The 27,734-nt window shown below is 56.5% G+C and overlaps 4 protein-coding genes across 8 annotated transcripts; all 4 read right to left on the reverse strand.

The window, feature by feature from the left end:
• Positions 1-1,889: 1,889 nt before the first annotated feature.
• RPP25L (ribonuclease P/MRP subunit p25 like) lies at positions 1,890-3,832 on the reverse strand. 3 transcript variants are annotated; one of them, XM_023627518.2, is made up of 2 exons: positions 3,494-3,832; positions 1,890-2,735 (listed from the first exon to the last, which is right to left on the reverse strand). In XM_023627518.2, the coding sequence occupies exon 2, from the start codon at positions 2,695-2,697 to the stop codon at positions 2,206-2,208; it is 492 nt and encodes a 163-aa protein (XP_023483286.1). In that variant the 5' UTR covers positions 2,698-2,735; positions 3,494-3,832; the 3' UTR covers positions 1,890-2,205. The 3 variants fall into 3 exon arrangements, with proteins under 3 accessions (XP_023483286.1, XP_023483285.1, XP_005605124.1); XM_023627517.2 differs by having other exon boundaries at positions 3,475-3,560; XM_005605067.4 differs by lacking the exon at positions 3,494-3,832 and adding an exon at positions 3,061-3,461.
• Positions 3,833-5,004: 1,172 nt separating this feature from the next.
• On the reverse strand, positions 5,005-11,577 carry DCTN3 (dynactin subunit 3). Of its 2 annotated transcripts, none has more exons than XM_001503698.6 (7): positions 11,387-11,577; positions 9,890-9,974; positions 9,134-9,220; positions 7,460-7,543; positions 6,191-6,249; positions 5,513-5,572; positions 5,005-5,322 (listed from the first exon to the last, which is right to left on the reverse strand). In XM_001503698.6, the coding sequence occupies exons 1-7, from the start codon at positions 11,480-11,482 to the stop codon at positions 5,233-5,235; spliced, it is 561 nt and encodes a 186-aa protein (XP_001503748.1). In that variant the 5' UTR covers positions 11,483-11,577; the 3' UTR covers positions 5,005-5,232. The 2 variants fall into 2 exon arrangements, with proteins under 2 accessions (XP_001503748.1, XP_023483287.1); XM_023627519.2 differs by having other exon boundaries at positions 7,460-7,590; positions 11,387-11,555.
• A 374-nt stretch (positions 11,578-11,951) lies between these two features.
• Positions 11,952-18,847, reverse strand: ARID3C (AT-rich interaction domain 3C). 2 transcript variants are annotated; one of them, XM_023627520.2, is made up of 7 exons: positions 18,483-18,847; positions 16,529-16,601; positions 14,573-14,756; positions 14,148-14,437; positions 13,395-13,577; positions 13,073-13,162; positions 11,952-12,614 (listed from the first exon to the last, which is right to left on the reverse strand). In XM_023627520.2, the coding sequence occupies exons 1-7, from the start codon at positions 18,798-18,800 to the stop codon at positions 12,514-12,516; spliced, it is 1,239 nt and encodes a 412-aa protein (XP_023483288.1). In that variant the 5' UTR covers positions 18,801-18,847; the 3' UTR covers positions 11,952-12,513. The 2 variants fall into 2 exon arrangements, with proteins under 2 accessions (XP_023483288.1, XP_070104967.1); XM_070248866.1 differs by lacking the exon at positions 13,395-13,577.
• A 4,914-nt stretch (positions 18,848-23,761) lies between these two features.
• On the reverse strand, positions 23,762-26,753 carry SIGMAR1 (sigma non-opioid intracellular receptor 1). The gene is made up of 4 exons (XM_023627522.2): positions 26,246-26,753; positions 25,912-26,112; positions 25,686-25,778; positions 23,762-24,856 (listed from the first exon to the last, which is right to left on the reverse strand). Exons 1-4 carry the CDS (start codon positions 26,394-26,396, stop codon positions 24,630-24,632), a joined length of 672 nt encoding a protein of 223 aa, XP_023483290.1. The 5' UTR covers positions 26,397-26,753; the 3' UTR covers positions 23,762-24,629.
• Positions 26,754-27,734: the final 981 nt, after the last annotated feature.

The raw sequence follows: 27,734 nt of genomic DNA on the forward strand, positions 1-27,734 counted from the left end.
CCCTACCTTTTGTGCCAAGGCATAACCATTTCTAAGGATGATGGAGGCAGAAGCCATACTGCAGTGGACTAAGGAGAAAGTGGGAAGTAGAGAAATTGAATCAGCAATTATATGTAACTTTTATGCTCCTTCCAAATCCTGGTCAGGCTCTCTGACTCTAAAGGCCTCACTCTCTGGCTCCGTTCCTACAATTCCTCCCGCGGGCCCCAGTTGGCCCCTGTAGAGGCCAAGGAGAGAAAACAGCCCAGAATCACTAGCCATCCCTCCATCAGCCTGTGGCCTATTTCCTGCTTCTCTGAGCTGTGGATCCTTTCTTCCCAAGGGATTTTGTCCCCAGCTCAGTTTCCCTCCACACTACCCCTGCCATCAACCTGGAGACCCCAGGTGGCACCTTACTGATGAGCTGCCCAATTGGAGCACCTCTTAGGACTCCCAAACTTGTGATGCCACCTTACTGAGTCACTCCTTCAGCACTCCAGGTCACCGTGCTTAGTCCACGTGATCATTCCACCCTGGAAACAGCAGGCTGGATCAGGATGGGACACCCCAAAGCTCCAGGGACCACAACACTCAGAGAGCTATTGACCGTAGAATCTCCACACATGTGGAGATGCTTAGAGAAAAGGCAATACGCAGAAGGTGGGAGGAAGCAAATCCCCCAACTAGTCACAAAGAGAATCAGAAGTCAGGCAGTTGCTGGTAGCAAGACCCAAGGCACTAGCACAGCCTCTACGGGTGTTAGATGCTCCAGGAGCCTCTGCATTTGAGAGGCCTGGCTGGGCAGTTGCTGAGACGGTTTCCTCTCTCCTAATATCCCCTGAATCTCCATCACCTTCTCTTTCTCAAGATCTTCCATATCACTCTGGGCAACCTACCTTGGAAGGCAAAGGATGCAGTGTTCAAAGATTTGACCACAGCCTGCTGGTCCTGTGGTCCCTTCATCCCTGCTCTAAGTCCCATTGACGCCTCCAGTCCCTCAACTCCATCCCTCCCAACATCTTGACCCTTCCTGCCCGGACTCAGCCAGACATTACTTCAACACTCTCAAACTGCTGGGCCAACCCTGCCACAATGTGAGGTGAGCCCAGAATTCCTGAAGACTGGACACCCAGGCTACTGGACACATTGGAGAAGACCTCAAAATCCAGTGGGAGCCCCAACTGACTCAGCTTTCCATTGAGTCTACCACTGCCCACAGTCCTGCTCTGGCTCCTGCAGCCCCCTGGCTACCACTGCAATCTTCACCTCTCTCCTCATGCCCCGGACCTGCCCATGGTGAATCTGAGAGTCTAAGGCCAAGGTGAAGCAGAAAAGGAGCAGAAAGGTGTAAAAAGGCAAGGGTGAGACCCGGAGGGGAGATGTGGAATTGAGATTTTTTAAGATAGGAAAAAGCTGCTTGTAAGCTGAGTCATTAATAATGATGGCAATTAGCATTTATACAGCACTATCTGCGCAGGTGGTATCTAAGAGTCATATGTGAATATTTCTACATTTACTCCTCATAACAACCCTATGAGGTAAGTACTATATCCTGTTTTACGGGAAGAGGAGTGAGTAACTTGCTAGTAAGTAGCAGAACCAGGATTCAAATCCAGGCAGTCTGGTGCCGGAGACCATGATCTTAACCACTACACTATAAAATATACTGCAGATGGAGAAAAATGTCTGACCAGGCAGAGTCCGTAAACCAGCCCAAAGCAGGTGGCAGACAGCCACCCAGGGGTCTTGATACAGTCAGGTTACTGCCTGAGACTTCTTACCATCTCTTGATCCTCCCAGCAGCAGCCTAAGCTGCACCCTTCCTGTCTCCAGCCTGTGAGCTCCTGGGAGCAAGGGCAGGGACTCCCACTCTCTTAATCCCACCTTCGCAAAGCAGGCCGAGCAGAGGCTCATCAGACAAATGGGCAGAACCTTTATTTCATAACCCACTCCCTGGACCTCTGTCAGAAGGCAGATCAGAGGCACCGTAGGTAGAAGGCAGAATGAGCCCTTCTTAAGCAATCCAGACCCACCAGAGACCCCACACCTGTCACTCTTCATAGCAGTCTCTTTCCACACGCCAGAGGGAAGGGGAAAGAGGACAGAGAGGCCCATTTCTGTGCATTCAAGTCTTGATGGAGATGACGAGCAGTTACAGGGGCTTCTGAGAGAAGGCACAGCCATCCTAGACCTTCAGGCCTGGAGAAGAGCTTGTTCAGCAGGTCCTCAGGAGCGGGTGTCTCGAGCCTTTCTTCGGGGTCGGGGGCCACAGCTGGAGCCAGGTGTGGAGCCCAGGCCAGGGGGTGCCCCGGGGGGCTGGTAGCCACACTCATTGGGGTCCAGGGGGTCCCTGCTGAGCAGTACCCACACCGCAGGCACATGACGGCGCACCGTGAGAGGATCTAGACCTGTGTCGGGTGAGGTTGGCACCCAGCTGTCCTCAGTCTGCAGGAAGCGTAGCTTGGTAAGCTGGTGCAGGCCTGGTACCCGCCGCTTGACAATCTCAGCACAGCTGACAGCCTTCCCGGCAGCCCGGCCAGAACCTGAGAACACCACATGCCGGGCGCTGCCGCCCTCCAACCGACCCAGTGCCAGCCCCAGCAAGTTTCGGATTTTGCTGCCATCTCGGACCCGCATCTCCAGGGTATCAGGAGGTAGCTGGGGCATCGGGGAAGGTGCCGGGAGTTCCACAGAGCCAGCTTTCCGGTAGTGCTCCATCCTGCTTACGGGCCGGGCGAAGGTCCTCTCGATGCCCGCTGCGGGGAAGCGTGAGGTGAACGCTAGGCAGTGTGCCCCCGGCCATCCCTCCACCCCGGCTCTCCAGGACCCCGCCCTGCGTCTCCTCATCTCAGGTTTCCCAGGAACGGGACCATAGCCCCTCACCCCCAACCTCCCGGGACAGGGGCCATGCCTGCTTCACCCTGGGAACGGGCTGTACCCCATACATCCCCAGTCCTCCGGACAGGGCCCAAACCGTCCCCCGACCCTGGAGTTCCTGAGACACAACCAAATTCCCCAAACACTGGGCCCTCGGGACAGGCCAAGCCCGCTCACCCCAACCTCCCTAAGACTGGGACCGACCTTCCCTTATCTTCGGCTCCTTGGGACAGGGCCCGGGCCCGACCCCAGACTCCCTGAGAACAGGACTGAGCGCTCCTCACCCGGGTCCCCCAAGGACAGAGACAGGGCCCCTCACTTCGTGCCCCCGGAGGACTGAGCCAAGCCCCTGAGCCCCACGCGCCCGAGACGGCCAAGAGCCCTCCACCAAATGCTCCTCCAACACAGAACCGGCCCCTCCCCCGAGTCGGGATCCCAGGACCCGGAGATTCCCAGGTCGATCCCCCCAACCCAGGTCACTCGGAAGCACGGGGGTGGACGCTCGCTCGACGCGGGGGCGGCTTGGGCTACTCCCGGCGTCGGACCCACCGCCACCGGCCGCCCGCAGCAGCAGGGAGCCGGCCCCGCCTCTGCGCCCCCTGCCCCCGGCGCCCCTACCCCCGGCTCCGGCTCTCACCGCGCGGCCCGGCACGCCTCGAGCTCGGCCTGGAGGCAAGATGGCGCGCGGGCCGGGAGCGCGCCGAAGCCGCGGGGCCGCGCGCGCCGGGCGGGGCGGGGCCTGAGGGCCGTGGGGCGGGGCCTCCGCGGGAAAACAGGCCGGCCGGCGACCTGCGACCCTGCGCACACGCGCGGTCCGCGGTTACGCCCGGCGAGGGGCGCCCTGCTGGGCGGAGAGGAGCGGCCGTCGGCGGGGTCCCGCGTCCGGAGGGCGGGGAGGGTTTGTCCGTTAGAAGGTGGCAGGGCTGGCGTTGCCGGCTGAGCACGCCGCAGTCACAACGGCGAGGCGGCGGGGTTCGCTCTGGACCGGGACGAGAGGTTCCGCTGGAGGGGCTGCTGCTGCGCGACGAGAGCCTGGTCACCGAATTGTCAGCTTCGACCTCATCCTGTAGGCACTGGCCAGCCACGAGGGGGCGGGGGGGGGGTCTTTCATCAGGGGCCAAACCAGTCCTACGCACTGCTCTCTGGCTGCAGTAGGGGGTGGCGACATCGGGCCACAAGCCCTGGTGCCTCCAGGCCACAGGGTCCCAGGCGCGTGCCCACGGAGACGCGTACGGTGCCCGGCGTATAACAGGCCCTCAAATATCTGTTAAATGACTTGTTGAAAGAATGAACCAGAGAAGTGGCAGTGGGAATGGAGAAAAGTAGATTAAGTTGGGAGATATTAGGAGGTAGGTTCGGTGAGGAGTTGGCGACTGTTCAGACGGAGAAGGAGGGAAGAGTCTGGGATGACTCCCGGTTTCAGACTTCGTTCGGACATGCCGAGTTTAAGACGCCGGAGACTGCGCAGGTCGTGTGGCCGGCAGGCCGTTGGAAAGGGACCAGGAGCCACAGCACCCGGAGACCACAAGGGGGCAGCAAACACCTGGTAAAGTGAGGTGTCAATCTCTCCGCTTTCTCTTCGTGCTCCCTCCCCTTCCCAACGGGGGCCGCCGGGGCCAACCCCAAACCCCTGCGTCCAAAACTCTTCTGGGCTCCCCTTCTCGGTTTAGGGCACCAAGGGAGAAACTTCAAGGCTCCTCTCTACCTTTGCACGTGCGGCTCCCTTGGCTCTCAAAGACCCTGCATATCACCCTTCAGGGCTGCCTCCCCATCCCTTTTTCTTCTGTGCTCCAGCGGACACTGTGCCCACCTGGTGGGACTGCCCTTTTCCTTGACTGTCTCCCTGGCTAGCCTGTGCAGAGCAGGGATAAAGTGGCCCCTCCCTGCGTCCTCCCCACCTGGCATGGCATCTGACATTTAGAGGGTACTTGGTAAATATGGAACAAATGGATACATACCCGAATGTTCCACTCACATCAGTCAAATGAGCGCATTCATCCTGAGAGCACTACACTTCCCAGAAAGCCAGACCAGGATGAGTAGTACAGCTCCTGGTCCAACCACTACGAAGGTTGACAACTCCGCCCTCTACCACCCCTCCCGGACCCCATCCCGATCCGAGCCCAGGAAGCCAGCACACTCTTCCAGTGATCTCTACAGTTTATTATCACTGGAATAGGACACTGATGAGGGGAGGGGGTGCAAATAGCAAGTCTCAAGTAGCCAGACCTCTGACCTCAGAACCCCACCTGAGTGCAGACAGCTAGGCCACGAATCCAATAAATACAGCGCTGCCTCTGCCCTGTTACAAGAGCAGGTTGACACAGGGCCCTGGAGCCTGGCTGCCCTGGCCCACCCTGGGATGGAGAGCAGTCATCACTCCTCTGCGGGCTTCACTTGCTTGGCGGCCTCTAGCTGGCAAAGTAGCTCATCCCACTGCACGAACTGCTTGGAGAGAAGCATTGTCTGGTCATAGGTCAAGGTGAGAACAGGAGTCTGAGGGAGTGGAGAGATTTTGCATCTACCAAAAGGGTATGGGAGCAGGTAGGTGAAAGACAGGCTGGTTGGGATGGGATGAGAGACAGAGCGAGGGATGGAGCAAGAAGATAGGGCTTTGGACAGCACTCCTCCAGGCCCAGCTGAGCAGAAAGGATACAGTCTTGTTATACTCCTCCAGAAGAGCCTTGGACTCCTCAGTGACCTCCACACACTGGTCCTGTGGGGCCAAGGTATGGCAGAGAAAGGAGTTGGACAAAGCCCCCACCACTTCCCACTAACCTTCCTGCCTTATCAGGGACCCTCACTCCCCAAAGAGCCCAGAAAAGGTGATGTTTTACCCCAGAGACAAAAGGAGCAAATATCTAAAGGGGCACTTTCAGGTTCCAGGATAGGTACCCCAACAGCAGTCCTAAGGCTGATGGAAGGGGGAGTGGACCACACATTTAAGGAAACATTCCTGCTAGTATATGTCTCCTCCTCCCCGTCCCCTATTTCTGAACGTTCTTTGAACTTTACACGAGGGCCTGGGAATAGTGAAAAGACAGCTCCTCTACCCACAGTCAAGGACACACAATCCACAGGAATTCTTGGGTGCCTCCTGACGTCAACCTTCTGGTGTCTCAGAATAGCCCTACCAGGATCCTGGATCCTGGGAGACCTGGATGTGGCCCTAGGGAAGTCCTTTCCCCTTGTAAGGCAGATGGAAGGTAAAGGATTAACCCCCCAAGTTTCCCCTGGAGCTGACATCAGGGGAGCCTGAGGCTGCTTCCCCAGGTGGCAGTGGTGTGGACTAGGAACCTCACCACCTCCCTTCCAGTCCTCTCCCCTCCCAAACCTGCTGCTGGATGTGGATCTGGGCCAAGCGCTGCAGGCGGGCGGCATGCTCAGGAACGGCTGTAAAACACAACGCACACTGCCCGATGAAGCTGTGCCTTCCCCCGGGACTGCTCAATAGTCTATTAGGTCTTCGGCAGGATTAGAGTATTGAGTGGAGAAGCTAAACGAACGCTAGGCTTCATCGACCGCTGCAGCTGGAGGTGGTGGTGGGGCTCCCTGCCCACCCTAGTCTTACTCTAGGACCCAAAGGGGAGGGGAACATACAGGCCCCTAGGAGAAGACAGAACCTTGGGGTCCCCAGAGTTGCCCCGTACCTCCACCTCAGTGCTGTCAGCAAGGCCAGGTAAAGAGAGCTTTGCCTATCTTGGGATCTGTCCCTTTGCTCCCAGCCCAGCGGGACCAGGTCTGCCTGGCCTAGGGAACAGGAAGCCTGGAGGTGGGCTGAGGATGAATGCCAGGTCCTTAAGCAGGCCACCTGGAACCCAACACCCAGAGCCTCAGCCACCATGCTGGGCCCACAGCTTAAGGCTGTCAGATGCTTAGCAGGTAGCTGACCAAGGCTAGGGAGGGGGAGCTGGGAAAAATACCTCCAGAGCCAGACAAGATGGATATCTGGATTCAATTAAAGCCACTGTCTGCTCATCAAAACCCAGTTCCAGGGGCTGCTCCCAGCAGTGTGGCAGGAAGAATCACACACACTCACACAGCAGCAGGGACTCTTTCAGTAGAATCTGGGCTCTGCAGCACCCTGAAGGACAGATGCTAAGGGCTGGGGTGGAAGGCAGAAGGAATCCCCAGGGGCCAGCCCCGTAGCCAAGTGGTTAAGTTCCCGCGCTCTGCTTCGGCGGCCCAGGGTTTCGCTGGTTTGAATCCTGGGCGCAGACATGGCACCACTCATCAAGCCATGCTGAGGCGGCATCCCACATGCCACAACTAGAAGGACCCACAACTAAAAATACACAACTATGTACCAGGGAGCTTTGGGAGAAAAAGGAAAAATAAAATCTTTTAAAAAAATGAAGGAATCCCCAGAGTTAGGGGCTGCTGGGCTCACACTAGTGTCCTTAGGCCCGAACTGCCTGAGGTTCTGAAATTGAGCTCTCCACCCTGGCAATTTTAACCCCAATGCAGGTGGCAGGTCCCCCCAGGGTGAGGGTAAAGACAAGGAGCAGACCTAGCCCAAGCCTCAGGAACCTGAGGCACAGGGACGTCCTGCCCATCCCCCACGTCCCCAGGCAGAGCAGTGCAGCTACAGCCCAAGAGGTACCTTTGATGTGAGCGCTGTCCAGCATGGGCACCAAAGCCTCCACCTGCTCCAGGAGTGCGACCTGGGAGAGGACGAACTGCTCCTCTGCGGCATAAACAGACAAGATAGGGGCAACGAGGCAAGCCTGGGCGCTGCCAACCCCATGCAAGGGGCTGAGGACCCGGCAGGGGAGATGGCTGGGTCCTGGAGCTTGGGGCAGCTACTCTGCCCACTGCCCCCTTCTCTAGGTGCACGTTCCCCCATTCTGCCCCCACCTCTCCTGGATGCCTTTAGTCTGACCCATCTTGAGCCCAAGGAGCCTCTAAGTTTCTCCAAATCCCACCCTTCTCCAAGTTTTAACTCTAAGGCCTCTTCCTCTAGCCTCTTATCAACAAACTCAGTGAGCTGCTCCTGGGTCATAGGAAACAAAGTACTTCAGACTTGGGTCCCTACACTCGAGGGCTCCCAGGGAGGTCTGAAAGAGAAGACATGTGGCAGACTAGCAGGCAGGTTCTGCTCAGTGGCTCTGAGAGGCACAGGCAATACAAGCTCCTGGAGAGCTAGGACAGTAACAGGAGAGTCCAGCGAGGAGAGCAGGAGCGAGGCTGGGCCCTGCACAGGGGATTTCAATGGTTGCAAAGAGTGGGAAGGGTGCTGAAGAAGGGAGGACTGTTAGGTCAAACGTTTGGAGGCAAGAATGCTTGTCAATTAGAAGAGGAAAAAGAATTCAACTGGCTGAACTGGAGCAAGGAGAGTACAGGAAACAGAGCTGGATGGGAGGGTAGATCTGGCAGACTGTAGAAAGCCTGAAGGGCAGACTAAGGAATTAGGACCTCATCCTTGCAAGGAGACAGAGAGAGACACTGAGGTTCTAAAGCAGACAAAGTAGCATGTTGGAAATGCTTTGGGAAGATGATACTAGACCACATGTAAGAAGGGAAAGACTAGGGTCAAGAAGAGGAATTAGGAGACTACAACTGCTCACACGTGAGAGGATGAACACTGAGGCCATGGCAACAGGGAGGGCGGAGAGGCTAGACTCAAGAGTCAGTGCAGGAGAAGATCTGAACTTGGGTGCCTGAGCCACCACAATGGCTCACAGACGTCCTGGTTCATCATTGTAAACCTCACACCTAGGAGAGTCTGGATCACAGCAGATGATCAGTAAATATCTTTGAATGAATGAACAAATCCAGGTACTTGGCAAACCCTACCTCGTGGAGTGGCTGACTAACTGATTAGCAGACATCGCTAAGACAACAGTTCCTGCCTAGAACTCTGAAATCCCCGAGCTTTCTCACATGAAAGAAAGATGTTGAAACTCATGCCAGTATTCTCACCTGTCCCAAATGCAATGCTGTCTGCCCTCGCCCTTTCCTAGACGCTTCTGTCTAGTAAGTGGAAGAGAGGAAGTTTCTGAAGGAAAATCCTAGAGGCAAAACACTGATAGAACATTGGAGCAGCCTGCATTGTCGCTGGCACCATGGCCTGCAGCTGGCATAAGTATACTGCACCCAATGCTTGCTAGAGGACCACAGGACCACCTCAAGCCTCAGCCCAGAGCCAGGCCAGAATTCCAGAGAGCAGCTTCTAGGGCTGTATCCATGAGAGGACTGACAGGGAGGCCATCTCTGTCCCCAGCTTCCCCCACAATCCACATCCCCAGATGCACGTGCACACATTGTCCAGCACTACCTGCTAAGACGAACTGCAGCTTCGAGGCATCGGGCATGGCAATGCGGCCAATGTACTCAGGGTCCAAGTATCTGATCAGGTCTTCAACTAGAAAAGTAGCAAGATGGGAAACGGAATAGTGTTGGGGAGTGGGGATTGTCTTGTGAAGGACATTAGCGGAGTGATCAACTTTGGGGAGAGCCTTGAGTGAGGAGCCGACACCCACAGTGTCCTTCAGCAGGCCCCCAACCCTATTTCCCTGTCTCTCCCCTCTGATCACCTGTTAGCTGACCTCAAACTTTAAAGCTGGGAACACACTTGCCTCCACCACCCCGGGAGTCCTCAGCATTCCCAGTGACCTATCTTCACCAGGGGTGAAGGGACACCTGCCCCTCAGTGCCACCAAGACAAGCCAGAGCTTTATCTGATTTCTAGTTACTGAGTAGGGTGCTAGCTCTGACAAAATACAATAGGCATGGCTGAGCCAAGGCTGGGTGGGGCTCTCAGTGCCTAATTTCTTTCCCACCTATAAACCTTGCCTGTGGAAATCCCATACCCCTCCTCCCTCCATCAAGGAGATCTTTCAGGCAGAGCTCTTATCCCATAACTTAGGACACTGTCATGGGCTTGGAGTTTAATCACAAAGTAGAAATCACACCCCAATTCACACTATTAGAGGGAAATGTCTTCACATTCTATCCCCAAAGGGCCAGGGCCAGGTCCCAGGAAGCATAGGCATGGAAGGAGGGCAGGCAGGCCCCCCACGGAAGCACTTACTCTTTTTGTACAGAATCTTCACCCTCTCCCTCTTGCTAGCGATGTTCCCCAAAGCCACCTGCACCTTGACCAAGCCATCAGCCACCTGGAAGGGAAGTGGAAGTTAATTCCAAGATTCACCTCCTGGCTCAAGGCTTGGAAGAGGTAAAGAACCCTCATTCCCTCAGACTCTCAAACCGCCTTGTCCCAGCACTCTAGGTTGGTCCCCTTCTCTTGTACTAAAGGAGATGCAACACTACCTTCCAGAGAACCTCAGTGTGAAGGGGGAGATAATCATGTACTCCTTGGGGAGCTTCAAGTCTGACTGGGGAGGTAATGAACTATGTTAGAGTTTAGGGGGCACTAGCACATACTATATATTCCCTGGTTCCTACCTCTCTGGCTGAACCTACCTAGGCTTTAAGAGTAGAGGGTGAGGAATGCCAATATTCAAGGGTCAAATATGTGGGGGGCTGGCCCCGTGGCCGAGTGGTTAAGTTCGCGCACTCCGCTGCAGGCGGCCCTGTGTTTCGTTGGTTCGAGTCCTGGGCGTGGACATGGCACTGCTCATCAGGCCACGCTGAGGCGGCGTCCCACATGCCGCAACTAGAGGGACCCACAACGAAGAATATACAACTATGTACTGGGGGGCTTTGGGGAGAAAAAGGAAAAATAAAATCTTTAAAAAAAAAAAAAAAATGTGGGCAGGCAAATAAGACCAAGCAGCAGCAGCAGCCAGAGAGGTAGAGGAAAACCAGGAGGGTTAGTGTCACAGCTGTCAAAGGGAGGGAACGTTTTGAGAAGTCAGTTCTCAAATAGGGCACAACCTGCTGGTGACAACTAATTCCACAAGAAGCCTACAAACAGACATCATCCTCTCTGATGCACTCAACTCCAGGATATGCCTGACACGCCACCTTCGGGAAAACATCTTCCCATAGTAAAAAAAGGGATCTGAGGGCAACTGAACTTCACAGTTGTCAAAACTCAGTGACTGGTGTGAAAGAGAGCCGGTCCATATCTGAACATTCAGTATCCAACCTCTTCCCCTCCTAATCCGGGCCCTCTCAGACCTCATCTTCCACCCGCTGAAGCCTTCCTCAGCCACCTCTGCTCTGCCTCCTCGGGGGTTCCATGGACCTCTCTCTGCACAGTTCATTTAGCGATGAATTGCGCAGGGCTGCGTGACGGCCCTTCCGTCGTGGACTTCAGCTCTTACTGAAACTCTCGTTAGTTTCTCGAGTGTGTCAGGTCTCCCCAATTAGCTCGCGAGGGCAGGGGCGCAGCCTCGGCCACAGTTCACACTGAGCCCATCTCAAGTGGACCTAATAACCTGCAGCGCCCTCCATGGAAAGGACCTCGAGGGTCCGATGTGCTCGGGAGGTCTCGGATCTTTGTTATTTCCGAGGCCGGGCTGCGGGCGACAGGACAGGAGCGGTGGCACCCAGTCCTAGGACCAGGCCGGGAGACGGCTCTTGCTCTGCCCCAGAAGGGACTACTGGACCCCAGATCGCTCACCTTCCGCGAGCCGCGCGACCCGCCTGGCCCGTACACCCAGCGCTCCAGCTCCTCCACACGGGCCTGGAGCCGCTGCACATCGGTCACTGCCGCCATAGCCACCGCCGCCCTGCCTCGGCCCGAGCACAGCCAGGGGGCGGGACGTCCGTCCTCAGAAAGAAGGCTGGCCAATCCGAGCGCAAGGGAGCCCCTCTATACAGGAAGTGACGTCACGAGTCAGGCCTTCTGTGCCGGAAGTGATCCGCAGTTGTCTGGTTACCTAGGCAATGGGTACCTGTCAGGCACTACCGTAGTTTTTAGCTCCTGCTTGTCGGGACAAACTTTGCCTTTCTTCTTCTAATTTCAGGGTACCAAAAAGGCTTCCCCACCCCATTCCCCGAGGTCGCACATATAAATACACTCATTATGACAAGATTGGTCTGCTCCCATAGATCAGTAAGAGGCCCTATGAGATACCATAATCTTCTGGAGTCTTCTAAGGTTCAAGTGATTAAAGTGTCTTGCCCAAGGCCACCCCGCACTATATGGGAGAATCGGGATTTGAACTCAGGCAGTCTGATTCATGAGACCCAGCTCTTCTACTCTCAGAGACCTTTGCTATTCTGTTTTCCCCTCTGAGAACTCCCGGCCCAAGGCAGCGGTGTACACCACATAATTCCTCCCCAAACCCCAGACCCAAACAAGGAGAGGAGGCACTGGAAAGGGAGGGACTGCAGCTTTATTATCCATATGTGACCCAAGGGACATATCCTTCACAACACCCCAACCCAACCCTCCACCTGGCTCCTGGAGAGAAGCAGGTCTGACTCGAAGAGATAGGGTCCTAGAGATGACAATGACACAGGGGGGCACATGAGGACATGATGGAGGTTACTGGGGGTAGAACCCTTTGGTAGATGCTGCTGGAGTTGGCCAGGGAGGAGGAGCCCTCCCTTTATAATGAGGTAGATGTAACATCAAAAGAAAACTCTTTGGCTTCAAGTCCATGTGGCATGTGGGGGGGGGGGGGAGTGGTCACCTCCCAGGGCTGGGTCCTAGAGTGGGCACCCTGGAAGAATCAAGGTGTGGGGGGTGTCTCTTTCCCCCTCAGCAATGGGGCTGGAAATCTTAATTCCAAGCGGGAGCTCTCAGGGTGAGGCACTGGAAGGGGCCCCTGTAGGGGGTGGGGGTGCAGGGTTGGTTGGGCCCTGGGAAGCTGGCACAGGCTGGCGGCGGGCAAAGAGGATGCCTGGCAAAGGGATGAGGAGATGGTAGAGGGCAAACACAAGCAGGAGGGGGTTAGGGCACAGAAACAGAAGAGGGAAACAAAAGTCAGTGTCCTGATCACTAGAACATCCCCCTGCCACAAACCAGTGAGGACAAGCCCCTTGGCTTGTTAGAGTTAGAGACTCCTATGCCAATACAGAAACCCTTGAACAGGTAAACAAGAGATATTTACACTGATACATAGGCCCATGACGAGGTGGACATCCCATGGTACCCATGCCAGAGAGGTCATGCCTTAGACCCCATGCCATGTAGACACCCCTTTAACCCATGCCAGTGTAGCAATCCCCTGAACCCCATGTTACCCATGCAAGTTTGGCTATCCCTGAACCTCATGCTAGGAGAGAAAGTCTAAAATCCCCATGCCAGTGTAAATACCCCTGACCTCATGCCAGTGTAGACAGCCTGCAGTACCCATACCAGTGTAGACCACCCCGTTGATCTCTAGGGCCATGTTGATACTGCTGATACCACTGCCTGCCAGATTAAGAGGCCCATCCAGCCGCTCTTCTGTCCAGGAGAGGGCAGGGGAGTCAAATTTTGGGGAATAAGACTTCAAACTTACCAGCTCCCGCGCCCATTGCTATAGACAGCCCCCACTGCACTTCAGCCCCACACCGGTAATTACACAGTTGTCTGTTGAGAGAGCTATCTGTGCCATCTCCAACACTTATCAGGTAATGGGTGTATCCTCCCTCAGTGCACAGGCCCAAAGCCCTTACAGCAACAAGCTCCTCCTCACCCCTCAGGGGAACCTTGCCACGGGGCAGGAAACTGGGGGGTGCGCCAGGTCGAGGTGGGTCCATGGGCCCCATCAGCACAGCCCTCTTCTCTGGGGGCTCCTCTGGTGCCAACTTCTCCCGTGCAGGTCCCAAGGCCAGGCCCACAGGCAGTGCCAGTCGAGGGGTTGGGATTCCACTCTCCTCTGGAAGAACAGGTCATTCAGCTCCCCTGGCCCAAGCAGCTCCATCTCTGCATTTTGTTCTCTCCCCAGGCTTGGGACCAAGGGAGGTCACCCAAGCTGAAGCTTGAAGTTCAAGCTCCCCTTCCAACCAGAGTCTCAGCCTAGAGGCTCTGAAGCTGGAGAGCCCAAAGGGCCAATATATATGTCTAGGTTGGTCCAAGACAAGTGGGGGGAATTTCCTTGCTCTTGGTCGTTAAATAATTCAGGTCACAGGAGGCACAGACCACATGCAAATGGAAGCACTGGCTGGAGAGGTGTGGAATGGAGCTGCTCTGGATAAAGGACCTTTTCCTTAGCTTCAATCCCACACCGCAGTAACCCGTACCCCAGAGCCCTCAAGGCTCCATTGACCCCAAACCTCAGGACCCCTTAACATTAGCGTGCACCAAACCTCAATGCCCTGTCAGTCCTTACTACCCTATACCTCAACGCCTCCCAGACCTCAGAGTCCCCACATTTGTAAAGTTCCTTATATCTCGGCGCCCCCTAGGTCTCAGAGACCCCCAAATCCCAGCCCCTCGCCCCTGACACCTTTCTTAACGGGACTCGGGCTCAGCTGCGCGCAGGCGTGAGCCGGCAGGCCGGAGGCGGAGCCCTGGGCGGGGCGGGGGCCGGGCGGGGGCGCGGGCGGGGCCGAACCGGGACCCGAGGCTGGGCCCAGAGAGCCCCGAGGGGGCGGTCCGGCCAAGCCGAAGAGCGGGGCGGCGGTGTAAGCCTGCCGGCGGCCCTCGCGTCTATTGCTGTCGATGGCGGCCTGGAGCTCCCCCGGAGAGCTAAGCGCCCGCGTCTCGCACTCGTACGGGTACAGGTACTTCATGTACCTACGGACGGACGGGGGCGGGCGGCTGGGCCCAGCTGATCCAGCCCCGCGCCCCGCCGCCCGCCCCGGGCGCTCCGAGCCGCACCCCCCGCCTCCGCCCGGCGCCGCGCCCCCTCCCGCGCGCGCCCGGCCTCACTGGGTGCGCAGAGTGAAGGCGGCCGAGGTGATGGTGGTGGGCAGGCTGAGGCCACGCGTGACCTCCCGCCACACCTTGCGGTTGATGACTTCCACCAGGCCGCCCTTGGCCGTCACCAGGCGGAACAGCGCGTACAGGTCCAGCACCTGCTTCGCCATGATGGGCACGCGGTTCACCGGCGTCCCTGGTGGGGGCGGATAGAGAGTCAGGGCACTAGACTAAGACCCTGTCTTGCGGGCATCCTTGGGGACTGAAGGAGTCGCTGCCTAGACGACGCTCGAGTACAGGGCGGGACCCTGAGTTCAGGGTGGGACCCTCGCTCGAAAAAGGAGGGGAAGAGGGAGGCATGGGGAGGTGGGGATTCCAGGTAGACCCCACAGAGCCCCAGACCTCCACTGTAGCAGGAAGGACAGGAGGCTGGACCAGGGGTGGGCAAACTTTCTCTGTAACAGGCCAGATGGTAAATGGTTTAGACTCTGCGGGCCAGTCTCTTGTCATTGTAGCCCGAAAGCAGCTATCGAGGAATTTAAAGGAATGGGCGCGGCTGTGTTCCAATAAAACTTTATTTACAGACTCTGAAATTCGAATTTCACAAGTCCGGAAATGTTCGTCTTTTAATTTTTTCCACTATTTAGAAATGTAAAACCATTCTTTTCTCGCAGGCGGCTAGATGCAGCCCGCAGGCTTTAGTTTGCCGACCCCTGGGTAGACCGTGGGAAGGACTTCCCGACAGTGCTGCAGGGCGGACTCCCCTAAGCAGCTGCCCGGGTGGCTGCCCGAGGCCGGCACGGCGGTGAGAGAAGCCGCAGCCCCGGTCTCGGCTGGCCAACTCCGCAGCCCGCGCCGCCCCCGCCGGCCAGTCCTGACAAAGGGGCCTGTCTGCGCTGAGCGATGGGCCCCAGTTAATTCCTTACCGATCCCGTCCCCTTCCGCCGCCGCCTTTGGACCCGAACAATTAGCTGCGGCCTGATTAATGGGGGGAAATTATCGGCCCCGCGGGACCCCTCCCCCCGCAGAGGGAGCAGAGGGAGGCAGAGGTGGGGGTGGGGGGAGATTGCTGGGATCCGCTCAGACCACCTACCCCACCCCCCCCAGTGGAGGGGAGACCTCGAGGAAGGGGCAGGGAAGGGACACTGGGACCAGAATGACTGGGCCTCTCTGGGGAGCAAAGGACCTGGGGCCCCACGGAGGGTCCCTGGTTAGGAAGGGACTGGAAGGAGTGCCGGGCCTGGGGTGGGGGCCCCGGGGGACTTTGGCCAGCAGCTGCACTAAGGAGGGGAGCAGTGCAGCCAGTTAATTAGCGGCTTATCAGGCCGCGCTCCGAGTGAGTTAATTAGCTTTGTAGAGAGAGATAATGAGTCAGTCTTTGGACCCATGAATCTGGGGAGAAGCCTAAGTGATGGACTGCGCCCACCCTGATCCCCTCCTGGACTGTTCTTGCCTTCTCTTCTAGCTCTGAGCTTCCTGGAAAGGAATTCTTCCTCTTCCACAGCCCCAACCCACATGGTCCCCAATCTACCCCTTGAGAAGTCCTTCCTTCAGTCTAATCCCAGTTCTTCCTGCTGTAGAGCACATTGGGTGTCCCGTTCCTGAAGCAAGGGGAAACTGAGGAGAGACAAGGCTGCAGGAAAGGCCAGTGAAAGAGGGCCAAGGCCATCCCAGCCTCCCAGTCCTGGGAAACTCCTCCCACCCCAGGCCAGCCCCCAACCAGGTCCCCCTCCCACCCTCCCAATTGATCTCATACTCATTAACCTGCCAGTGGGCTGGCCACTAATTAATCCCTGAGTGGAGGAGGGGGGCAGGGTCAGAGGTTAAAGATGCTTTTGAGGGCCCACAGGATAGGTGCTGCCAAACTCAGGCCTCTGCAGAGAGGACCCAACCTGGGGACTGAACCCTGGGGTCTCTCTTCCTCAAACCTGGTAAGTGGGGCTCCTTCCCTTACATCACCTCACTCACCCCTCTTCTGCATGAAGCTAAACAGGTCATCCAGAAATTCCTTCCTCTTGGGGTCTGCATCGAGCTCGTACAGCTGGGGAAGGACTGAGGTCATTTTCCAGCTCTGCTGATCCCTGCCTCCCCCTGGGACCCCAGCTCAGGTTGTCCCCTGAATAAGGGTCCCCAGCTAATGGGGTAAGTAGGGTCTGAACTATGGACTCCCTGGCATTAGACTCTCTCCCCCGGGGGCAGGTAGGGGCACTTCTTTCTAATAGATACAGAGACCACCCTCCACTGGCCAGTGGTGCCCTGGGCAGCTCAAACCACCCATCTGGGGAGGAGGGGAAGGGAGGAAGCTGTGGAGGCTCAGCCTGCCCTCCAGGGCATGCACAGAGCCCCAGGGAGGAAGACAGGCTGGGGTTCTGTTCCACACGGAGGAAACAGACAGACCCATCTCAGGCCCTCATTTGCTCTTGTTCATTCCTGCAAGGGCTTCTTGCTGTTCACATCTCATCTCTGTGTGCCAGGGGTGGGGAGGAAGGGCCAAGATGCCTCTAACGCATCCCTCAGGCAGGGCAGATACACAGAAGCTCTTGGATTGAATCCTGGGACCCCTCAGTCCACCTTCTGGTCTGATCTCCTTCCAGGGACAGTGATCTGCCCACTACAGAAACTGCCACAGAGGCAATGGCCCTGCACCACCCAGCATCTGTGGGGTCAGGACTTGAAAGGCCCAGGGGTCATCCCACCCATGCCCAGTCACCTGGAGCCCCACCTCCAGTATCACCTCCCAAATACCACCCAGGAGGAACAATCCTTAGAGTAACAGAGTCATTTACCCAGAGTAACAGTTCCTGAGTAACACCCATAGGTAACACTCCATCCCCCAATAAAAACTCTCAGAGGGAAAAAACACCCAAAAGTAAAAAACCCCAAAGATCTACCTTTAAAGCTACACTCCCACAAGAACTGAGCCCTAAGTCTTAGATGGATACCTGCAAATAACACACACTCTCCAAGTAATAATCCCCAGAATTATACCCAGGAGAAACACTGGCTAGAGCCACATATCCAGAGTAACAGAGCCCTGAGTAACACTCCCAGTTTTACACTAATGCCACAGAGTGTTAGCCACAGATTAACACTTCTGGAAAATACCCAAGACCAACACCCTACGAGTAACACCACCAGAATAGCACACCTAGAGTCACAGGCCTGGGTAATACTGTCATAGTGACAGCCTGGAGTAGTGCCTTAGAATAACATCCAGATGGGCTCCGCAGGGAGGAAGAACCTCAAATTAAGGCCCTATGAATAAGATCTCGTCATTCTCAAGTGTACAAGGGACCTTTAGTCACACTGCGGCTGGAGTGGCCATCACAGGCTGGGAACTGTCACCCAGGGAACTCAGGCCAGGGAGAGGATTTGGATGGGGGGAGTGTGACAGGGAAGAGAAGAAGCGGGGGGGGGGGGGGGTCAGCTTGCCAAACGAGTGGCAACCTCCATTCTGCTCCCAAAGATAGAAGCAGGCAGCCCAGGACACCCCCACTGGTTGCTGGAATATGACCTTGTGACTTGATGTGTGAGAAGGTAGGGTAGGATGGTGCTGGCCCTGGAATCCCCAGTCCCCAGATCCTCCTCCCACAAAAGAATTCTTGAAGGCTCCTACACCCCTCCCACTTTCCCTTCCAGCTCCCCGGGAGCCTCCAGTCTTTGGGCCTCCACGTTTCTGGGTGGCTCCCGCACCTCTAGTGTGGGCCTATGCAGTTTATTCCATGCCTCTGGGTGTCTGTCTCTCCCTCCTTGTCACTATCTATCCTTTGGTCTCTTCCCCCGTCTCTCTGCAGGTCTCTGTGTCTCTGTCTTTCCATCCTGCAGAGGGCAGTGGGGGTGGGGGAGCTACTAATCTCCTGGCTCTGCTTTTGCCCAGAGAGGAGGGGTGGGGCGGGAGGGCCTGACATTGAGGTGGTCCTACCTGCTTGAACTGTTCTTCGTAGGTCCACTCGTGGGGATGAGGTCCCGGTGGCTGGCTGGAAGGTGAGCTGGGGTCCTGGGTCCCTGGACGGCTCTCCTTGGCTGCCTCCTCCTCTGTCCCAGCTTCCTCCCCCTCCTCATCCTCTTCCGCGTCCTCCTCTTCCTCAGCCCCAACCTCCCTCAAGGCCCCCTCAGGGGCCTGCAGGGTCCGGGGACCAGGCAAGGGAGCCGGAGGAGGAGGTGGTGGTGGGTGTGGAGGGGCCAATGGCCCCACCCCCTGGGCCAGTCGGGCTGCCTGCTGCCTCTGCAGGGCCTCCATTACGGCTTCCAGGCGCAGTCCCCCGGCTGGTGGGGGGGCTGGCACCAGGCGGGGCCCTGAGGAAAGGGCCGCCTGTGGGGGAGGGAATGATGGGTGTTGGGCCCTGCTGCCCCCAAAACCCCCAACACAAGGGGAGGTGGTCATGGATTCAGGGAAGAGCAGAGGGGCCCTAAGGAAAAAGGCAGAAAGAGAGCTTTCCCAGAAATCGACAGAGACAGAGAGGTAGAAGGAGCAGGAAAGAGAGAGACCAGACTCAAAGAGACAGAAATGGGCATTGGCCGAGGACAGGTAGAGACTGAGCAGATCAAAAAGGGTGACAAGAACCAAGAAACAGAGAGAGATGGAGGAGAGAGAGATCCGGCAGAGAGAGACAATGACAGAGAGTTAGGGAGATAGAAATGGAAATGGGACCGAGAGACAAGGAGAGACAGAAGCCGGGAGAGACAGAACTATCAGGCAGAGACAAGAATGGAGAGACAGAGATGGGGAGAGGTGAGACTGATAGAGATATTGGATAGAGAGACAGGGAAGGTAAAACAGAGAGGAACAAGAGAGAAATATCAAAGACCTGAGTGACAGGCAGTCCAGAGAGAGGGACAGAGACAGAGAGACAGAGGCCGAGAGACACAAATAGTGAGACAGGGGTTGAGAGAGACAAGAAGCGACCGACGCAGCAGGAGACAGAGACAGAAAGGAGAGATTAGAGACAGGGCGAGACAGTGAATAGAGGGGGACAGACGGAGAGATGGGGCAGAGACGCAGAGGACTGGAGCCGAGGAGGCGCGGGGATAGAGGGCGGCGGGGACAGAGCCCGGGACAGGGCCGGGACCGCGCGGGCAGGGGACGGCGGGGTCTCCACCGCTCTCTGGCTCCCCGCACCCCGCGGCCGCACTCACCAGCCTGGCGCGGCCCGCTGCCCCCGGCGTCTCCACGGCTCTCCCTCTGCTCCGCACGCCTCTCGGGCGGCCCCTGCCTCGGCCCGGTTCCCTGCGCGGGTCCCCGCCGTGCGCTCCCGCCGCCGTGCGCTCCTCTGGCCGCGGTGCGCTCACTCGCCGCTCTGCTGGCTGCGGCCACGGGGGCGGGACCCCAGCGGGGCAGGGCGGGCGGAGGCGCAAACGGGGAGGCCCCGGTGGGCTCTACCGCTCCAGCCCACCAACAGGTGTCTCCCACCCTCCCTATAGCCAGATTCGGGGGAATGGGGCGCTGGAGAGCTGCCGAAAATCCTGCAAAGGAGAATGAGGGGTCCACGGCTACTGGACTCCGGACCAGGGCCCCGCCTAGCCTCACAAGTCGTGTCCCCGACACCCACACTCAGTGCGTGGCATTCACACACAAACAGCCGCTTTCATACACCAACACACCTGTCACAAGTTCAGGCGCACAGCTGCCCTGTTTCACGTACTTGGCTACACCGACGCCGCAGCGCCAATGGCCTGGGCAGGCTATGATCATGAAGGGAATCACTGTGCAGGATGCTGGGGTGAGTGTGGGAGGCCTGGACAGAACAGGAGCTTCTCCCCCTGCCCTGCCCGGATGCTATCCCCAACTGCATGTATGCTATCCCCAACTGCATGTATGCTGCAGTTTGCACAACAGTATGTGCCCCCGGTGGGTGGTGGACTCACACCTCTGCACTCACACTCTCAGAGGTCTCTGAGCTGATTCTACACCCACAGCAGGGTGCACACACCACATGCAGATGCACAAGCACATCGTTTTTTAGCTCTTTTGATGTTCTGTTATGGAAATTTTCCAACGTATACACAAGAGGAGTGAATAGTATAACGAACCTTGGGTACTCATAGCGTGTTTCAACAGTGATCAGCATTTTGCCTGCCCATCTTCACATGCATTCTCCACCCATGTGTGCCTGACTCCCCAGTCTGTATCTCCAGACCCCTTTGGCCAGACTGCTTCAGGCCCACTCTACCCTCAGTCGTCCCCCAGATGCTGAGATGCTGTTCCTTTTTTGGGGGTCCTGAGCGGCAGGCCACAGTTTCTCCTCTGAGCAGCATGGACCCCACCCCCCTCAGGCATCCTTATACATTCCCCTTTCTTCCAGTGCCCAAGGGCATCAACCTACCAAAAGCATGAGGGCCACCTGGAGGTGATGCCAAGAGTGTGAGTGAAAACACACATCTGTACGGGTCACACCTGGCAGGGGTGTGAAACTCTGCTATGCCAAACTCAGCACCGGGATCATCCCCTGACCTCGCACCCAGTGAGGCACACTGGTCCCAGGGCCAAGATTCCTCTAGAAAGCAGAAATTCAGGAGTGACTTTTGCCTCCCCCACCCCCCATCAGTCCCCTCCATTCAGACCCAGCTTGCCCAGGCCTGGACCACCAATTCTTCTCACCAGGAGCTTGTGGTAGGTGACACCTCCCTGCTCTTCCCATCTCCAGCCTCCACCCTTATCCCCAGCCCAGCTCCAACTGCCACACTAGGTCCTTGTTCTCTTTGGCCTATCCCTGCCCACACTGAGGTTCAGTCCTACTCATACCTTGGGCTCACTCCAGTGCCCTCCTGCCCAGATTTCAGACCTGACAGCCAGGTAGACCCCCTCCCCTCAAGAAGCCTTGGTGATCCAACCACCTTCAGTACTGATGCCCCTTCTCCCACAGCTTCGTGTGGTAAGAGTTCTCCTGGGGCAGAGTGAAGCCCCCTCCTCTTCCCACCCCTCTCCGAGGCTGGGCCCATAGAGGGGAGAATCAGTGAAGGTGCAGAGGCAGACAAACATGCCCTGGGTGTCTCCTGGGGGCCTAGAGATCAGTGGACCTCCTGTGCCCAGCTTGCTCCCCTTTCCCCACACAGCTTCCCCTGGCTGCTCAGAGAAGAGAAGGTGCCTGGAGAGAGGTACAAGGTAAGACTCCTCTGGGAAAGGTAGGAACTGGCCTGGGGAAATTCCAGTTCTGAGGGTTTGGAGATTCTTTTGCAAGGGCAGAGGGAGAGGAGAGGGGCAAGGGGCTGGCGCCTACTTCCCAAAGAAAAGAATCAATCAAGCATAGTAAACCCACCTTTGGGGTCTGAGCCAGGAGGGCTACAACTGAGAAAGGCTGAGGGGAAGGAATAAGCCCGAGTGGGACCTGGTTTCTCTCTGTTTGTTTGTGATGAGGAATGGCTGTCTCTCACCACCACGCAGCCCTCCTCTGATCCTACACCTCACAGAGACAAAGACGGACAGACCTAGACCTCCATTCATCCAACACATACTTACTGAGCACCTACTTTATGCCAGGCATGCTGGACACAGGAGTGAATAAAACAAAGTCCCTATTATAATAGTATAATTCCAGTGGGGGAAATACATAGTGTGTTAGATGGCAATAAGGAAACTAATACAATGTTATATGCCAATTATATCTCAATAAAACTGGGGGGAAAAGACTTATAAATAGTATTTAAAGTCAAGAAATGGTTGAGATCACCTGGGAGGGGTGTAGATAGAAAAGTTTGAGGATTAAGTCTTGGGAAGTCAGAGGTTGAGGAGATAAAAAAGATCTAGCAAAGGAGGCAAGGAAGGAAGAGAGTAGTATCCTGGAAGCCAAGTGTTTTAAGAGTGATGAACTATGTTAAATGAAAGCTGAGAGGAAATAACCACTGGGCTTAGCAACAGAGATGGGGAGGAACCTGGGAGCCTAGTCCTATGTGGGAGGGATGACAAGGGGAGTGGAGGCATCCCTGACAGATATGGGCTCTGAGCCTAGAGGCAGAGCTGGGTTACAGGGTAGGAGAAATCCTTCGAGCCTTGACTTTGCAACCCATGATCAATGGAGAGATCCCAGCCAGGACCTGTCACAGCCAACATGGTGGTAGGGTGTCAGGATGGCCAGCTGGCCTGGACCTCACATTCATTCAGAGTCACAAATTTAGACTTTCTATGTTGTTTCCAAATAGTTATACAAGTAGTCTTTTGTACTTTTGTTCACTAGAATGTCAAACTTTTAGAATACCTGTATACAATTTTTATAACCATGTTCCTTCCCTTTTTAATATACTAGGAGTCCTAAGAAGTGAGAGTGGCCCAGGCCTCACTCAACCTTAGAGCAGGGCCAGGACGGTGAGGCAAGTGAGGTGCCTAGGACCCAAAATTTAAGAAGGCAAGTGCAGGGGCTGGCCCAGTGGCTGAGTGGTTAAGTTCCTGCGCTCCACTTCAGCAGCCCAGGGTTTTGCCAGTTCGGATCCTGGGGGCAGACATGGCACCGCTCATCGGGCCATGCTGAGGTGGCGTCCCACATAGAACAGCCAGAGGCACTCACAACTAGAATATACAGCTATGTACTGGGGGGCTTTGTTAGCTCAGGTGCCAATCTAAAAAAATAAAAAAAAACCAAGAAGGTAAGTGCAGGGTCCCCGGGAGTGAGTGTACCTAAGGTACCTCTAGTCCCAGCCTCACTGACCTAGGACACCCCCCACCTCCGCCGCCGGGAGCCTCCACAGAAGTGGGGGGTCCTAGAGAATAAGGCTGGAGAGGAGGAACTCCTGCTCTGGGTCAGGGTGGACATGATACCCAGGAAACCCAGAAAAAAGCAGATGGAGAATGACTATGCCTCTTTCAGTTCAAAAATGGGTACACACTGCCACCCTGTGGCCATCCAGGGCAGGATTCCCAAGACTGTTTCCAGGGCGGCACTGGCAGAGGCAAACCAAGATACACAGCACCTCACCCAGCTCTGAATTTCTTAAATTGCAGCATTCAAAACTGGTGGAGCCGATCTTATTAAACACGCTGATCTCAAGGCCTCAGCCCAGAACTTATCTCTGGGGATTTGGCACAGCAATCTGTAGAGTCAATAAGCCTCCTAAGTGATTCTTGGGCACACTAAAGTATAGTCCTTATTACAGTCCAAAGCCACTGTCTTATACACTGAATCACACAGCAAGGCAGGGACCTTCTTGAGTGCCCCCGCCCCCATCCCCCTGGAGCTGGCAGATTTCCTGCTGTTCAGGCACACAAGGAAATGGAACTGTTCAACAGGTCTTTATTAACAGAACAAACAGATGGACAGAAACACAGCAAGGGCAGTGTCTGGAAGCTATGATGGGTGTGTGTACACAGAAAAGGCCTTCTCTAGGCCAGGGCTGGTCTCCTGGACCTAGGCCCACCTCTCTCCAGTGGTGGGTCTCAGGCTGAGGCTGGCCTCCTCATCATACCCCTGAGGGAGGAATGGGAGGTCTTTCAGGATAGAAGGACCCTGACCTCAGCATTCTCAACATTCTTCTGGTTCCCCAGCTGACCTGGCTGCTGAAAGGGAGGGGGGCCGGCCATGAGGGCACTTGCATAGCAGGGGAAAGAATGGGGTAAGGCATATGGTGAGGACGGGGGCTGAAGGGGAAGGGCATCATAGCTGCAGGTGAAGGGGGCCTCCAAAGGCAGCTCCTCTCCTCCCTCCCCCCTTCCCCCCCATTGCTGCTGGGTTGAGGAGTCAGACCCAGGCAGACTGTAATATCCACCCCCATCCCTAACTCCAGAGCCCTGACTAGGGGCAGGGAAGCTCTGGAAAGGCCTGAGTTAGTGAGTCAAGCTTGTGGTATGTGTGTTTGAACATGACTGGCCCCCTTGGTATACGGGGGGCTCCCTCTCTGGATGGGTGTGAATGCATGATGGTGCCATACACACGGGATTCAGGATCTGAATGTGTGTCCCATATGTTCCCACAGGTCTCTATGTTTGGTTGTATAAGCATGTATGTCCCTGCTCGTACACCAGGAACTCAGTATCTGCAAGTTGTGAGTATGTCCTTGTCTTCTCACATGGGCTCCAGCAAGTGGCTGTGTATGGGCCTGCCTGCTCCTGTTCATCCACAGGTCCTCTTTCAGGGTTGGCTGGTCAGGGGTCCTGGCCGAAGAGGTAGGTGGTGAGCTCAAGCCGGAGGCCCCGGGCATAGGCGCGAAGAGTATAGAAGAGGGTGAGGAAGTCCTGGGTGCTGAAGATTGTGTCCGCCAGTGCAAAGGCCAGGGTGGATGGGATGACACCCCGGCCGTACTCCACCATCCACGTGTTTGGCCCCCACTCCACAGCTGTTGCCTCACCAGGCCCGTGCACCACTGTCTCCCCTGGGGGATAAGGAGCACCCACATCAGGAGCCCAGCCCTGCTCTTCCATTGCTGTCACCTCCCTGGCCCGTAGGCTGACTAGGGGCAGGGAATGGAGAGGGAACTTCAGGAAAGGAAAAAGCCTTACCAGACTGGCCTGGTTGCGCATCTGGAGGGGGAAGAGGCCAAGATGGCCACTCCTAAAGTTTCCTTTGTGGCATCACCTGGCTCTTGTCCTCTCTTGGGGGAAGCCAAGTGGGGCCACCTCACTTGGCCATGGGCCATCGTTTGGGGTGATGGAAGTCTGCATTCCCAAGCCTCACACATGTCAAGCAGAAATTTAGCTAAACTTGGGCCGGGCCTGTTAGATAGGGAGGGGTAGTTGTAAGACTCGTGAGGCTGTCTGAGAAATGCAGCTGTTCAGTTACATGCCATACCAACACTCAGCCTCAAACTTACTTGAAGCCCAAAGCTCTACTTTTTATGTAAAATGTTTCACCATATAAAAAAAGGAAGACAACTGTCTGCCTTCCCTTTAGGGGTAGGAGAGCATTTCTGATTACCCAACTGTCTCCCCAACCACTGTTGGAATACTGGATGAGTTAAAATAGGCAGATAAAAATCAGACATGGTTAACAGGAAGCTGTTATGTTTCACTTCCTTTTGACAGAGGAAAGCAACAGAGGCATTCAGCGGCGCCTCAACCAACCACCTGTGGCTTATCTGGAGGGTAAGGGAACCAGGGGGCGGGCCCCACAACGCACCCCTTTTCTCTGCCATGGCTCTCTCCCCCAACTGTATGCACCCCAGAATGAAGGGACCCACTATCTGACACGGCCTGCTTACCCACCTGGGTAGAAGACCTCACTTTTGGTAGTGCCCTCTCTCCACTGGTGGAAGGTGCCAGAGATGATGGTGTCCGAGATCTCAGCCCAATAGCGTCCTGAGGGACAATCAGATGGACACTGAATATCAGGGTGACCGCGCCATCACATGGTCTGGTCAAACATGAGAAAGGAGGGCGTGGGCCCTTGGATTGCCCCAGCCTCCCAGTCCAGCCCGCCGCCAGCACTGACCCGAGTGGCCGCCAGAGCCCAGGGCGGTACCGAAGAGCAGCACGTACTCGGACAGCGAGGCGTGCAGAAGGCACATGGCGCCCATCCAGCCGCCCGCGTTCACGAACACCCACTGCAGCTCCTCGTCGGGCAGCACGTGGCCTGGGTGCAGGCGCCGCAACTCCACGATCAGCCGAGAGAAGGCCAGCTCGTGGTCCAGCCCTGGCGGGGGGCAGAGGAGCAACAGGGTCAGGGCCAGCACCGGTCCCGAACTCGGGAACGAGGGCCCCGGAACCCTCAGCTGAGCTGGGGCCTCCCCCGCCCCGGCGCTCCGCCCGCTCCCCCGCCGGCTCACCCGCATACTGCCGCGCCAGCTGCGCGATCTCTTCGCGCTGGAAGACGAAGTTCTGAGTGCCCAGCCAGAGCCGGCCCACCTGGGCCAGCACGGCCGCGGCGGCCAGGAGCAGCGCGGCCCACGCCCACCTCCGGCCCACGGCCCACTGCATCCCGGCGGCGGCCTGGCTCAGCGCTGCGCGGGAGCGAGCCTCAGGCCGGGACTCTCACGGCCGCCGAGCCCGCAGAGCGCCGTGCGCGCCCGTTCCCCCGCCACCGCCGTGGTACGGCCCGCCGCGGCCAATCGGAGCGGCCCGGGCGCCCGGGCACCGCCCCCCGGGTTGAACCATCTCCGCGCGGGGAACGGGGAGCGCCGAGGGGCGGGGCAGGCGTGAAGTGAGGGGGCGGGCGTAAGCCGCCGAGCTGCCCGCCGTAGGGCCTCCGAGCTGGGTCTCTCCGAGCGCCGTCCTACGTGGGGGTAGCGGCGAGACCCGGACTGGACTGTCCCTCCTGGGCTCACTGATGGCGAGGCGGGCGAGCCCGGAAGCGGAGCCTTCCGGGACTGGTGATTGTCAAGGCCGGCCTTTGCTAGCACAGAAGGTGGGAGGAGCGACTCCAACCTGGGAACGTCAGGGAAGGCTTTCTCAACGCGGTGACACCTGAGCAGTGTCTTTAAGCGAGATGGGAAGGGCCGTCCAGCCAACGAGATCTACTCCAAGAGCAAAGGCACCGAGGAGAAAGACAGCGTGGGGTCTTCAGGGGCCTACAATTCATTCTTTGTTGTGAAGCACAAAATGTGAGAGCAGGGCCCTGTAAACCTGCTGCGGGTTATTGGCAGGGGAGTGAAAAGGAAGAGAAGCGAAAGAGAGAAAAGGCAGCACAGGGCAGTGATTAAGAAAGAAACTCTGGAGCTGGGAGGACTGGATTAAAAGCCTGGCTCCTGCCACCTGCTTGTTGTGTGATCTTGGGCAAGTTACTTAACCTCTTTATGACAGTTTTCTCATCTGTAAAATGGGATGAATAAAAGTATCTACCTCATAGCATGTGCCTTCATGGTGATGAAGATTAAGTGAGTTAATACTTATAAAAAAATTAGTGTCTGCCTCATTTTGTCATATGTGTTATCTAAATACAACAAAGACGAAGAGAACTGGAGGAGCATAGCCTCACACATGAGAGTGATGGAATGAAAGGTCAGAATAGGGGCAAGCCCAGTGGCGCAGCGGTTAAGTTCGCTAATTCTGCCTTGGCAGCCCAGGGTTCGTGGGCCTGGATCCGGGGTGCAGACCTATGCAGTGCTTGTCAAGCCATGGTGTCCCACATATAAAATAGAGGAAGATGGGCACAGATGTTAGCTCAGGGCCAGTCTTCCTCAGCAAAAAGAGGAGGATTGGTGGCAGATGTTAGCTCAGGCCTTATCTTCCTCAAAAAAAAAAAAAAAAAAAGAGTCAGCACAGTCAAATATATCTGAGAGGTCCAGTAAAATGAAGGAAAATGGTCATCCGGTTTCT

Source organism: Equus caballus, chromosome 23, assembly GCF_041296265.1.
Source record: "Equus caballus isolate H_3958 breed thoroughbred chromosome 23, TB-T2T, whole genome shotgun sequence".
In the NCBI taxonomy this organism is placed as follows: Eukaryota; Metazoa; Chordata; class Mammalia; order Perissodactyla; family Equidae; genus Equus; species Equus caballus.

Coding starts and splice junctions, on each gene's coding strand:
- ARID3C (XM_023627520.2), bottom strand. CDS start 18,800: ATGGAGGCCCTGCAGAGGCAGCAGGCAGCCCGACTGGCCCAGGGGGTG. Junction 14,438..14,572: donor GCCTTCACTCTGCGCACCCA/GTGAGGCCGGGC, acceptor GTCCGTCCGTAG/GTACATGAAGTACCTGTACC. Junction 12,615..13,072: donor CAACGGGGTGGTCTACACTG/GTATGGGTACTG, acceptor TCCCTTTGCCAG/GCATCCTCTTTGCCCGCCGC.
- SIGMAR1 (XM_023627522.2), bottom strand. CDS start 26,396: ATGCAGTGGGCCGTGGGCCGGAGGTGGGCGTGGGCCGCGCTGCTCCTG. Junction 25,779..25,911: donor GGGCTCTGGCGGCCACTCGG/GTCAGTGCTGGC, acceptor ATTGTCCCTCAG/GACGCTATTGGGCTGAGATC. Junction 24,857..25,685: donor AAGTGAGGTCTTCTACCCAG/GTGGGTAAGCAG, acceptor CTTATCCCCCAG/GGGAGACAGTGGTGCACGGG.
- RPP25L (XM_023627518.2), bottom strand. CDS start 2,697: ATGGAGCACTACCGGAAAGCTGGCTCTGTGGAACTCCCGGCACCTTCC.
- DCTN3 (XM_023627519.2), bottom strand. CDS start 11,482: ATGGCGGCAGTGACCGATGTGCAGCGGCTCCAGGCCCGTGTGGAGGAG. Junction 7,591..9,133: donor GCTGCAGTTCGTCTTAGCAG/GTAGTGCTGGAC, acceptor TGGGGTTGGCAG/CGCCCAGGCTTGCCTCGTTG. Junction 5,323..5,512: donor TGGAGGAGTATAACAAGACT/GTATCCTTTCTG, acceptor ACCTATGACCAG/ACAATGCTTCTCTCCAAGCA.